This window comes from Schistosoma haematobium, chromosome 2 (assembly GCF_000699445.3).
Source record: "Schistosoma haematobium chromosome 2, whole genome shotgun sequence".
NCBI lineage: Eukaryota > Metazoa > Platyhelminthes > Trematoda > Strigeidida > Schistosomatidae > Schistosoma > Schistosoma haematobium.
In genome coordinates this window covers 36,424,288-36,438,547 of record NC_067197.1, presented here as the reverse complement: position 1 = coordinate 36,438,547, position 14,260 = coordinate 36,424,288, and the positions used below count along the sequence as shown (strand labels likewise).

Genomic DNA, 14,260 nt, shown 5'->3' with positions numbered 1-14,260 from the left:
ATCCTACATCATAAATTGAAGTAAGCAATCAAAGTTTTGTAACTATTATTGACAATTATATCAGTTGTGAGATAGGAAATCACTGATGACAATGGTGGATGTGTCGTTCAATTTCGTAGATTCGTTGAATTTAGACATTAACACCGTTGAATACCGGCTCAATGGTCTAATGGTTAAGCGCCTGGCGTGAGACTGATTGGTCCTGGGTTCGAATCCCGCGAGGCGGGGTCGTGGATGAGCACTGATGAGTGATAAGTCTTGTCGATCGAACGCTATATTCGTTTCCTAAGCTATTCTGGTAACCCGCAGTCTAGAACTACACAGCGACTTGAACACCAGAGAGAAGACACAAGTATGAGAGAAAATACTTTATCCCAAGGTTCATTTTTGTACAGAAAATCATAGGTATTTATAGATGTTGGCATCTGTTAAATCAACATCATATTTCAGCCAATCCGTTAACAACATATTATGCTACCGACCAATAGTAGCACGCCACGTTGGAATTCTAGAACGTCCCATCATACTCTGATTGGCTAGGACCCTTCGGCTTCTTTTGGGCCTCTGAAGGCTCCGTTGAAGTTCTCCGGAAGCCGACTCAACAATGAGGAGTCCCACAATAGAACAAAACGGCTGTCTAGTGCTTCCAGGTTTCTCATGGTGGTCTAGCTTCAAATGACTCATGATCTCAACAATTGTAAATATCTAAAAAAATCTAGATTGATCATTTCATGAATTCTTAAAAGAAATTTCTTTGATATATGTTTTTTTCTTCCAATTTCCAGAACTTGATGTTTTATTAATTAAAAAAGCAATGTCAATTATTGAAGAAGAAACATGTATTCAATTTTATGATCTAACTTCTAGAATAAATACAAGAAGATTTTCTGATAGACATTTAATTCGAATTAAAGGTCGAGGTCAAAGGTAAATGAATTACATTCTTTACTTATTTGAGAATATGAATAATTGTATTCTATTTAGGTAAATAAACATAATACATTATTTTTAATGAATTTAGAGATAATTAATGTGTCATTCATTAGTTTAATTAACTTGAATTGAATATAAAAAAAGATACATGCGATATTCTGTAAAGAGCAAATGTTCAATGCTATACAACTAATGATGTGTCGAATGTCAATAATTTATTTTGATGGTAATTATTGTAATGCTCAAGTAGGGATGTATTAATGGCTTGTAAGAAGAAGCAGGAATACACTGAAATTCATGCATGTTAACTGAAATAAAAATTGACATTTATTATTTAATGAAGGATTTTTCTTTTATGGTTACCCATATGGGATTGAACATAAATAACTGTTGTTTAGGCATCTCTTAATTAATTCATACTCTCTACGGAATACAGTGGACAGATAGGATGCAGCTGGACGATCTAGACTTCGCAGATGGTCTGGCTCTTCTATCACAAACGCAACAACAGATGCAGGAGAAGACGACAAGTGTGGCGGCAGCCTCAGCAGCAGTAGGTCTCAATATATACAAAGGGAAAGTCAAGATTCTCCGATACAACACACCATGCATTAATCCAATCACAATTGACGTAGAATATTTGGAAGATGTAAAAAAACTTTATATATTTGGGCAGCATCATTGATGAACAAGGTGGATCTGATGCAGATGTGGAAGCAATGATGCTGCATATCTACAACTGAAGAACATTTGAAACTCAAAACAATTGGCAACCAACACCAAGGTCAGGATTTCCAATACAAATGTCAAGACAGTTCTACTGTATGGGGCGGGAACTTGGAGCACTACTACAACGATCATCCAGAAGATACATGTGTTTATTAACAGTTGTCTACGCAAAATACTTCAGATCCGTTGGCCAGACACTATTAGCAACAACCTACTGTGGTAAGGAACAAACTAGATTCCAGTGGAGGAAGAAACCAGGAAGAATCGCTTGAAGTGGATAGGACACACATTGAGGAAATCACCCAACTTCATCAAAGTCAAGCCCTCACATGGAATCCTGAAGGCCAAAGGAGGAGAGGAAGAACAAAGAACACATTACGTCGAGAAATGGAGATAGACATGAGAAGAATGAACAACAGTTGGATCTAACTAGAAAGGAATGCCCAGGATGTAGTGGGTTGGAGAATGCTGATCGGCGGCCTATGCTCCATCGGAAGTAACAGGCGTAAGTAAGCAGGTAAGTTTACGACAGAATGGTAGATGTGAACAATTTTATTTACTTAATCGTAACAATAAATGATAAATTTTACGTTTTTCAAGACACATCTATTATCTAAAATGAATGAAAAACGTTTTATAAATGAATAACAGAATAGTTATCAAGATATGTATGGAAAAAAAAAGTTTTCACTTTTGTACAATGAATTACAACAATGACAAGTCGATGAAAGTTCACTGGTACATGAATGAATGTCTGTAGCTAAGATGATAATAAATGAATGCTTAAACTTTTAAATGAACATGAGCTCTCACAATATCATGGTTATATGTTTATGCTTTTCTTGATATTTATGTATGTTTAGCAAATAGAACAATTATTTTAATTATTTCAATATTTTCTGTAAAATGTTAAAGATTATGATAATCTTTAAAGTTTACTTTTTAAAAATTTACAAACGTTGGTAATATCATCGATTAAAAGATGTCAGTCAGTCAGCTACAACGCAGGACCAGGCACATATATGCATCGGTCCAGGTTGCCATACCTCATTAGCACAGCAAAATGAACACCGGATTCATAGGAGTGCTTAGGTCAAAGGTGGTAATATATAGGACAAAGACTGCATATAAGGATATAGTACACGAAGAAAGAATTAGTTAGTAGAAAGAAAGATATGAAGCAATTTTAATCTCTTAGTTTAAGGGAAGATAGAGAGTGTATACACCGACGCCATTGTGACCGATTCTGAGACATGTCACCAAGAGTCTCCAACCATCGGTTACGAAAGTCACGCGAACCCCAACCAAGTAGTCTGCATCTACCAACATGGCTCAGACTAGAAGTTAGTGACTTCAAGCACTGATGCCACGTTTTGGTTTGGTCGCCCCTAACTTTCTTCCAACCATCCCGAACACCGGTTAGCATTGAACGTCATGGTAATCGGTGTTCGGGCTTACGTAACACGTGGCCCAACCATCTCAGTCGATGAAAATTCACAACCTCATCAACTGATTTACCATCGTTCCCTAATACCCTGCGTCTAATCTTACCATTACTTACCCGTTGATTCCGGTAGATGCGAGCAATATTTCTAAGGCATCTGTGGTCAAATACTAGTAGCTTACGAGTGTCTTCTACTCTTGATGGCCATGTTTCAGTGCCGTAAATTAAAACAGAACGGACTGCCGCGCAGTATACTCGTCCTTTTATTGATAGACGGATATCTCGCCTTCGCCACAGGTGACGTAAGTTGGCAAAAGCCAAACGAGCTTTTCGAATCCGTGCTGAGATTTTGTCAGACACCAACCCATTAGGGCTGATCACACTTCCAAGATAAGTGAAGTTGTCAACGCGTTCGACTACTTCACTCCCTATCCTTGGTTCACGTATTGACGCAGACCAGTCCTGAAGCAATAACTTGCATTTCGACAGAGAGAAGCGCATTCCAAACATTCTGGCATTGTTGCTTAGTGCTACCAAAACACTCTGCATTTTACCAGCGTCTTCATCAAACAGGACTATGTTATCCGCGTATTCTGAGTCGATAAGTGGACCTCCTGGAAGGAGATCAATACCCGAGAATTCAGTAGACGAGAATGTTATTTCCATCAATAAGTCTATGATGAAGTTAAACAAAAATGAAGAAAATGGACAGCCTTGACGGACACCACTTGAGGTTGCAAAAGTAGATGGCAGTTCGCCATAATATTATAAGTTCTGTACATGCTTGTTGAATAAAAGCAATCTATTTAATGTTGCAGTTTAAAATGCTGTTTTACATTCTACTCTTTAGCAGAGTGTACTTACACTCTTAAAGAAAATGGTGCTTTCAAACTATTCGCCAATCACCCGGTGTCATAGTCAGAAATGTTACTATTATGAGCATAGATCCCTTCCAGGATTGAGATCTGCGAACTTTTTTTATCACTGATTCTTATTAAATTATGTATGAACCTTTTTCTTGGCCACAATGAGATTCTATTGATTACAGCTTCCTACTGATTACTATCAAAGGGCTCCAAACTAATTGTACTTGATTTGAAGGTAGTTCAGTTAGATTATTCGGCATGATGTAGTATGATAAATAAAATTTGATCTCTACCAAAAGTTAAATAGCATAACATGAATTATTCTCCAGTGATCAGCCAGTATAAAATATACATGTTATCTAGCATAATAAAGAAATTCCTAATTATTTTGTTCATTGTGTATAGATAAAGTAGCTTGCTTTAAATCAAATTTGATAGTTAATGAGAGCGTCAATGAATTGTATACATAATAAAGTTGCGCTAAAAGTAAAGCTTGCATAATAGGCTATGAGATTCTTGCATTTATGGCATTAGTAAACCCATATTATTCAGTATGATCACCTATCATTACCATAGACTGAAGCGTTTATTAAAATGTCTTTCATGTTTTTCATCACATTCTTGCATCATCCAGTCAATTAGAAATCGGAAACCTGAAACCTGGGGAGCCATTTTGCGTCATTAGAAGACAAATGTTTGAAATCTCCGATGACAATTTATGTTTTATTTATCTAATCATATATCAGGAGAAAAGTCAGTAGAAAGCTAGTCACAAACAATGAATTAACGAAGGAAAACATTATTATTATTATTATTATTATTATATGTACTTCCTAAAAATTCGAATCCTTACCAACTTGACAGGATTTATCTTGCTATCAAAGTAAAAATATTTAAAACTATTTTAGCCAAATGGTTTTTTAAAAACAAAACTTAGTACTGAAAAGATGACAGTTGATCTTTTGCACTGATCTGTTTTTATTCTCACTTTTTTTATTTCCAGAGGATGTTATTCATCATTAGGCATGATGAGAAATAGGAATCAAGTTCTTCGACTTGGTCCAACTTGCCGAACTGTAAGTACACGTACATATACACACATTACATGGGATTCAATACTATACATAATAATAATTAAGATGCTTAGTAAGAAATGTTTTGTAGATTTTGCTTTAGTAATGTTTTTTTTTCTATAATATAAAGATTATTCACGAGTACATTTACTGATAGGATTGTCACCTGTCACATAATATTAAACAGTGTGTTTTTATTTACAAATTATTTCTTGATTCACTAACGTATAATATTCAACTCTTAAATTAGTTTCAAGTTAGCTACAGTCAACAAATGTATCCTTCGATTGTCATGAGAATGTACAGTTAAATTTGTACAAGAACAAAAATAAAATCGAATTGAAATATAATTCGTCAGAGAAGATTGAAATATCATCTATAATCAGTGCGTATAGCATCATCAACTGACTACTACACAAGTAACGAAGGATTTTAATGAATATTTTCACTCCAGTTAGACTATTGGATCATACATATTAGTCATTTAGGACTATTTCAAATAATCTAATTGCAAATTCATTGTATACCAGATGAAAATATTGAAATATAAAGGAATTATTATAAGCATAGGGTTACGAAGATTGTCGAATATCAAACAGATTCAACACCACAATAAATGTCAGTATTTAGTTTAATATTCTAAGTGTTTACGTTTTACATCTAGAATAGAGTAATTTACAAAATTTTCATTTATTTTAAACTTCTTAAAGTTAGGTAGTACTAGTATTAGTAGTAGTATTGGTATTATTAGTAGTATTAGTATCAGTAGTAATATGGTGTGTGCTACTTATATTGACATAAGTAGTATATGATTTTAGTCGTGAACAGAAGGTTGGGAAGCAGAGAGGAAAGAGGATCGAACAGTAAAGAATGGAAACAGGATGCGATTTGTATGAAAATGCAAGAACAATGAAGTCTGAATCATTTTGAGACAATTGATGGACATTTTTCAAATTATGCATTTATTTTATGATTGTTAGATTTTACTAACAAGTCCTGTAATTTTGTGTTTAATACATTCGATTGTCCCCACTGGTATTCGTGTTCACTACAGTAGTAGTAATATTAGTATTAGTAGTACTAGTAGTGGTAGTAGTAATATTGAACCACCAGCAGTAAATATTGACTCTTTGATGAGTGAAGAATTTTTTTCTTTAGTTATAAATTAAATCTATCATCTTTCGCTCTATGACATAACTAATAGATACATTCGGTATTATACAACTTTTAATTCATTAAAATGAAAAATGGCGGCAAAATTTGTTTGTTTTTGTTTAACTTATAAGTGGATAGGACATACCCTATTTATCCATATTTTTAAATGCATAATTCACTGTATGTAAGAAAATTTTCTGTTTTAACTAAACTAAGTATATAAACATTAAGATAATTTTGACTTTCAATGAAGAAAGTATAGAGTGTTTATGAAGTATCTTGTGGATTATATAATATGAATCACTACTAAAGTATAAATAAGATTATGATAATTGACATTCAACTTTATTACTCATTTAAGTGTGTCGTACGTATTCTTTAATTATAAAAAAAAGTTCAGAAGAGTAAATTTAACTGTATATTTTATCATTAAACTCAATTACTAAACATGTAGTGTGTGCTATTGATATCGATAGATATCAGTAGTATGTATCATTAGTCGAAAGTGAAATGCCTAGAAGGTAGAAGGTTAAGAAGATTAGAGGAAGGAGAAGGAGAACAAAGAATGATTGGTATGGAAACAAAAGAACAATGAAGTCTGAGACGATTGACTGATATTTGTAAAAGGAACAGTCAATTTTGAGACAGTTGACTGATATATTTCAAATTAAATATTTACTATATGATTCTCAGATTTTACTAAGAGTAATTTTGAATTGAATTGAAATAGATTGCCCCCACTTGTGTTCTCGTTCACTACAAGGATACTTCCATCAAAGTTCGATTCACTATACTTGAGTAGCTGCTCTATGATTTCTATAATTCTCTAGCTTAACTATACTAAAAATTTCCAAGAAACGACTGAATTAAACAAACGTTTTATGTTATAGCTTAGTTATACAAAGGATTTCTCTATGATGAAAAGCCGTAATCTTCAAATTATATAATTACGGCACATAGACAGCTATCCGACAGGACGATAGTAAAACTATTATGTAAACCTAGTGAATTTCAGAATATTAAATAATATATTCAAACTTAAATATTCAATGTGAGAATATTTATTCTCTGAAGAAGTGGCTCACTTTAAGTCACGAAACGTCAGAAAATTCAATTTTTCTACTCACTGGGATATTATAAATATATTATTCATTCATATCAATCTACCCAATGCTCAATTTATTTGAAATTATCAAGTCAAACCTTGGTAACGATACCTATTAAGGTTTTTGATTAAATTTAGCGTAGTTGTACATTGATGAGTTAGATAGGAGAGCATGATATCAGCTTAGTATCTCCTAATTAATGATACTTTTGATGATGATGATGATGATGATATTAGTTTCCTGTAAAATAACTGAATAAAGATTTTTTACAAAATATATGGAATAATAAGATTTGCAAACTAATATTCTTCTCACTTTCTGTGTATTCATTACTTCGTTTTTTCTATCCAAATCACTTTTTTCAAAATGAATTTATATTGTAACTATGCGTTTAATTGCGTTCACTCTAAATTCTGATGCTTCCTTTAATCAAAACTGGCTATGTACACTTCGAATAAACATTCTTTATGAAAATAAGATTATATGCTTGATTGTTTATAAAGTATTACTGATGTCATTTACAGTTAAACATGTAAAAGGTCAAAGGAAATTACATAATTTTATCATTAATTTGTACTTGCTCTTTATGTAAATGTCAAACTTTAATTAGATTAACTAAATATAAGATTTTGTTCTTATAATTGAATGGATATAAAGATAATTTGAAAGAAAAGAAATAATACAAAATGACTTATGGTTTCTTTAGATAAAAATGTTAGTATCATTAGTAAATGTTTTGTTCACATGAAATGATGGATTTTGATGAATATTAGTAGTGTGATAGCTTTATATTCGAAATCACATGTTAATTTAGGCGTCAAGTGAAAAACACTTTAACTACTTTACACTTTAAAGTCGAATTATTTCAGTATTGTTATTCTGTGGAGAATGGTTACTCGGACAAAAATGAGAGATAATGAACCGATTGATGTTAGACCACCATTAAAAATCTAAAAGCACTGGACGGCCGTTTCTTCCTACTGTAAGACTCCTCAGCAGTGCGCATCCACCATCCCACTTGCGGGATTTGAACCCAGGGCCTTTAGACTCGCTCGCGAACGCTTGACCTTTAGACCACCGAGCCGGCATCCAACTGTGTTAATGTCTAACCAATCCCGCTCGTGAGAGAGATCATGGATGCGCACTGTTGAGGAATTCCACAATTATTATTATTATTATTATTATTATTATTATTAGCTTTATTCAACATTATATTTTTGGTACAACATAGAATTCTCAGCATAAAGTATTTCAACAAGTTTCCTTTTCTTATACCTTGATCGATTGTGACGATAAATTTTGAATGATGACCAGTTAGATGTTAGGAGTTCGGTAATCCACATTTGATTAATGTTCATTCGTTTCAATGCATATTGCCGGCCACCATGATTTCTCTGATTGTACCTTTTTGTATCCCGTATAGCGAAAGGTTGTAAACTTTTCATAAACGCGCCCGAATAGATTGTGCGCACAATAGACATAATGATGTGCTAAAACAAACAAAAAAACAGATAACTTGATGAAATATCTAGATCGGAGGAACAGGTAGCCCAGATATTCAAGCAGGCCGCCTTCAGGACGAAACGACCGTTCAGTGCTTCCAGGTTTTCAATGGCGGCCTTAAATCAATCGGTTTATGATCTCAGTCAAAAACTTAATAATTTCCAAAACCCTATACTGATAGAAAATTAGAGAAACAAAAAATGAGATATACTACTGTAAGTTATGAGTAGCTTAAACTATACCAGTAAAGTAGAATGACGCTATGATCGTTAAGTTTCATAACTTGTTTCTAAGTCATCAGTATAGTACATAATCGCAGAAAACAAACAGTTTCGAACAATTCTGTTCTCTAAAATAATTCCAAGGAAATATAAATAAGATTATGGATCTGGTACGAGAATAATGTAGCAAGATGAAATAGTATTGTAGATCAACAACAACAATAAATGTTTTTAGGTTACTGATAATTTCGTTCCCCTACCAGATTAGACTATAAGAACCATAATCATTTTAGCAAAAAATTAGTTAGCCACACTAACATTGATTAATAACATAGTTGTTATAAAAGGGAAGAGGTTAATCATTAGAACCTATACTTTGTATTGTTTGACACTTACCAACAGAACTGTTGTTTTTTAAATATACATAAGCCCAGTTCTACATTTCTAATCAAAATGTTGTGCCTAGCAATAAGGGATAAACTTTATGATGTTAGTTACCAATCAAAGAACAATAAGTCTGTTTTGCAGATAACCAGTAGTAGTTTGTGTAGTTTGATGACAGGGTTATTGGCCATTTAGACATTATTATCTCAATTTTGAGAAGTTAAGTTTATTTGATTGTTATCATCTTCAAATTTAATGAATTTACTTAAGACATTTTCAATAAAATCGTAATCCTGGCAACATGTGGAGGGTCCATTAATTTGATTATTTATCGAACTTGAAATATATGCTCCCGTCGTCATAATGAAGTCAGCAACTCACCTGCTTGCTGACAAATTAATATAATGAAGTCAAGTATTCAAATGACTTTTTTTTACAGATTATTAATGTTACGAAATACATAGTATAATACAGATGAGGACCATAAACTTTCAGAAGACCATAAAACTCTTGTTATATCTATGTGCAATCAATCTAGTTTACTGATGACAGCATAAATTATTGCTAGAAATTTTATCTTGGAAAACTTCAAAGATTACCTTCATTTAGAGACTTTCCATCTGTTCACGTGAATTGTTTCGAAATATTTGATAGGATCTATTTTTGAGAAAGATCTGGAACTTTTCCAATGGTATTATATATTGAAATTAATAACAATAAGAACTCTTTTATTCAATATAGGTTGGTCAAATTCTTCATGAATTACTTCATGCATTAGGTGTAATGCATGAAATTATGCGACCAGATCGTGATCAATATGTTATTCTACATGAAGAAAACATTGACAAATTATATTTGGAAGAATTTAAAAAAATTAAAGAGCATCAGTCTATCTTGACAGATCGTAAATTTGATTTTCAATCAATAAGTTTATATGATCCTTTTGTAAGTGAAATTAAGTTTTATTTTTATCCTTTTAATGTTATTTCTCAATGATTTACCAAAACTTTGTATATGCATGACTATTAGTATCTCCATTTAGTTTTTAGTATATAGATATTTTGTTAAGCCGTATACTGAATCATGTATAATATGTAGATTGAGTCAATCTATTTCATGTGATCATTTATACTCTTAGCAAACAGCAACGAATACATTTAACGACTTTTGATCCGTAGCTTAGAGAATCAATCAGTAAACATCGGACTAAAGTGACACATAATGGAGCCAAGAAACATTGAAATACATGAATAATACTTTAAAAAAAGGGCAAATAAACTATTCTACAGTGATGCTGAGGCACTAATAATGTAACTATAACTTATGAAGTCCCTAAAACTTCCGAAGAGTAGAATAACGTTTCGACCTTCAGTATATAAAAAAATATTTAACTATCTTGTATTTTATCAGCTTTAAAGAACAATGATTTTCTGAATCAAGAATATATAAGTATGTAAATACATGTTAGAAGATTCAGTCAATTTTTCCATCATGTAATTTATATTACTTATGATAATTGACAATTGAATTTTGACTGTAGAGCTACACTGAAAAATTTGGAATCAGGTTTTTTTTCCAAAATATCAATAAGAAATCAAGATCAGTTTCAGGTTAAAAGCTAACAGATAATAGTGAACAAGATCACAAGTTGCGAAAAATTCCTTGATCAGTTTTCAATAAAATTAATGTCGTTGTTCAAAACATTTAAAACAGTTAACATCTTTTATTTCATTCCAGACTTTTACATCAAACGGTAATCCGGTATGGGAACCAATTAGTAATTTAGATGATGTACCATTGTTTTCAATCAGTGAGAAATACTTATCATTTGAAGATACTGTTGGTTTAAATCGGCTCTATAAGTGTGATAGTACGTTCACATTTTAAACCTACTTATTAAGTAGCTGTTGATATAGATGACTGTTTAAATATCAGGTTTCCCAATTGTTATTTTTAATTGAGATCATGAACCGATCAATGTTAGACCATAATTGAAAACCTGAAAGCTGTGGACGTTCGATTAGTCCTTGTATGGAACTACTCAGCAGTGCGCAACCACGATCACTCACACGGGATCAAAACCCGAAACCTATTATGTCGCGCGTGAACGCTTTATCTCTGGATCACTGAGCCAGCACCTAATAGTTTTAATGTTCAACTGTGTTAGTTATGAGGCAGTTACCCATCGGAAACAATGGAATATGGTCGTGCAATATCGTGGATTAATTGAAGTTAGACATGGCTTCTCACTGGAACTCCGAGAATCACCCCTCAAAGCTAGTTACTAGTGAGCGCATGATAATTATTAGTACATAGTTGTGGAGAGTGTTGAGTTTTAATAAAGATCATGAACCTGTCAATTTTAGACCACCACTGAAAGACGATCGCGCAACATTATGGAGCGGTTAAAGTTAGACATTAACACCATTGGATGACGGTTCAGATAAGATGACCGGGTGCGAGATAGAAAATCCTGGGTTCTAATCCCATGTGACTGATCGTGGTTGAGCACTGCTGAGTAGTTCTACACAAGGGCCAATAGACCGTCCAGTGCTTCCAGATCTTCAATGATGGTCTAACATTGATCGGTTCATAATCTCAATTAACACTCAAATATCTCCGTAATCCTTTAATGATAACTTTTATTTTTGTTTTAAAGCGTATCTATTTACAGAATAATTTTTCATGAGATAGAAAATATTCATTTGGCGCTTTATTTTCTACAAACCTCGAAAACTAAAGTTGCTATCCACAAGTTGTACAGTTATAAAACCAAGCAACAAAGTACGCTTAAGTAGTCGGGGCACTTCCCATAGAAATTGCAGTCGAGGTGGGGGACTTAATTGACCGAATGCCTGAGAACTATCCTTACGACGAAATAAAGACTACGGTTATTCAGCGCACGTCAGTCTTAGATGAGAAAAGATTACAACAGCTGTTAACGTAATGTGAATTGGGAGACAAGAGACCATCACAGTTGTTGAGACATATGAAGCAGCTAGCAGGTCCATATAAGCTAGACGAAACCCTGCTAAAACAAATGTGGTTTCAACGTCTACCACATAACGTGAGACAAATTCTCAATGTGTCTGGAAACTCCGTTAATTTAGATGACTTAGCAGATACGGGGGACAAGATGATGGAAATTTCCCCAGATAGTCACTGTGTTAACTCAGTACTAAGTGCTAGTAAAGAGGATACTGGTAGCACATCCAACTTTCAACAGCAGTTAACAGAGCTGACAAGGCAACTGGCATCATCACGGGCCACCAATGCCACGATCCACTCCAGACCAACCAGATCCTCGTCTAGAAGATCGTTTTCCAGACAGTGTCCTAAGTCACCTAAGCGGACCACCGGAATTTGTTGGTATCATCAAAAATATGGTGAAAAGCATGGCGCTACACACAACCGTGCACATTCTCAACAAACAATCATGAGACTCAGGGAAACGGGCATGCCAGACCGTGATGGTGGGGACTGTTTCTGGACATATGACAAGCCATCTTTTCCATATCAGGGGTCGCATTTCTGGTTCAGACTTCTTAGGTGATACAGGAGCCGAAATAATCATCATCCCACTCGAGCTCTCACTACGGCAACACACCATATTTAACAAGGTGTCACTCCAAGCGGCCAATAAAAACTATTATTAAAACCTACGGAGAGCAGTCTCTGACCTTAGACCTCGGACTTAGACGGCGTTTCATGTGGATCTTTATTGTAGCGCAAGTCAAACAACCGATTCTCGGTGCAAATTTCTTCAGCGCTTACAATCTGTCAGCAAACATGTATAGAAAGCAACTAGTCGATAACAACACTCGTCTACACATGGACGGTATACACACTACTAACTATGAAATCCATGGTGTACGAATAATAAAACCTATGAGCAAACTTTTCACCGATATCTTGTCGAAACCACAAAAGTAGTTTACCGAAAAGAATGCACTTTACATCATACACAACATCATATAACTACTACAGGTCCGCCAGTATGCGCTAGGCTGAGAAGACTGCCACTAAAAACCTAGAGACGCATGAAATGTTTTGATTAATTTATCTTCTATTTTTACCTTAGACTTGTTTGATTTCTATTCAGCTCCAGAGTTTGATAATAATAACGTAACTATATCAGTTGTATTTTTTCGTTTATTTAGCATGTTTATAAATCAAAGCAACGTTTCTAAAGCAAATGAAAGTAAACAATATGAGTACACAATAAGTTTTTCTAAAATCCTAGAAATAGATTCGCACAACTTTGAGTAGTTAATAAACAATGCCTTTCCATAGTTAAACATAAAGATTCAGTAATTTGTATAATTGTTTTTTGATATTTGGAAATGAAACTTATCAACTAGAAGTCTTGGTAGAAGGTTTAGAGATTTCCAAACGAAACACACCTTCAGTCAGATAACTGTTCAAATTCTGAAATATACAAACTGATCGTTTTATATCTAATTCATTCGATTTAAATCATATTAATCATTGATGTATGTAGTTAACTTCACAGAGAAATGGATATAATATCCGGTTATTGTAAAACTGAAAATTTCATACTAGTCTTAACTTTCACTGATTGTAATTTGTTTGGCATTATTAAACAGGAACTTGTTCTAACCAAAGTGCACCATGTGAACCAGGGGAATTTCGAAACAAACATTGTATTTGTACAAATGCATCAAGTAAGCATAAAATATGATTGTTCAGTTAAATATGGATGAATATTGTAAAAAAAAAGAAGTGTTTTTGTTTATTTCTAAACGCATAATTATGCATTTACAGTGTTGTAAACAGTAAGAATCAAGTAACTAGTAAGATAAAGTGTATAAATAATACTATCCGA

At 33.5% G+C, this 14,260-nt stretch overlaps 1 protein-coding gene across 1 annotated transcript in view; it reads left to right on the top strand.

Annotated features, from left to right (window-relative positions):
- Positions 1 to 14,260, top strand: part of MS3_00006841 (uncharacterized protein) — a 31,888-nt gene that overhangs the window by 4,721 nt on the left and 12,907 nt on the right. Inside the window, exons 2-6 of the mRNA XM_051215074.1 lie at positions 786 to 927; positions 4,976 to 5,048; positions 10,156 to 10,359; positions 11,152 to 11,284; positions 14,022 to 14,099. Coding sequence (XP_051068258.1) covers positions 786 to 927; positions 4,976 to 5,048; positions 10,156 to 10,359; positions 11,152 to 11,284; positions 14,022 to 14,099 — 630 coding nt within the window. The remainder of the gene's footprint in view (positions 1 to 785; positions 928 to 4,975; positions 5,049 to 10,155; positions 10,360 to 11,151; positions 11,285 to 14,021; positions 14,100 to 14,260) is intronic.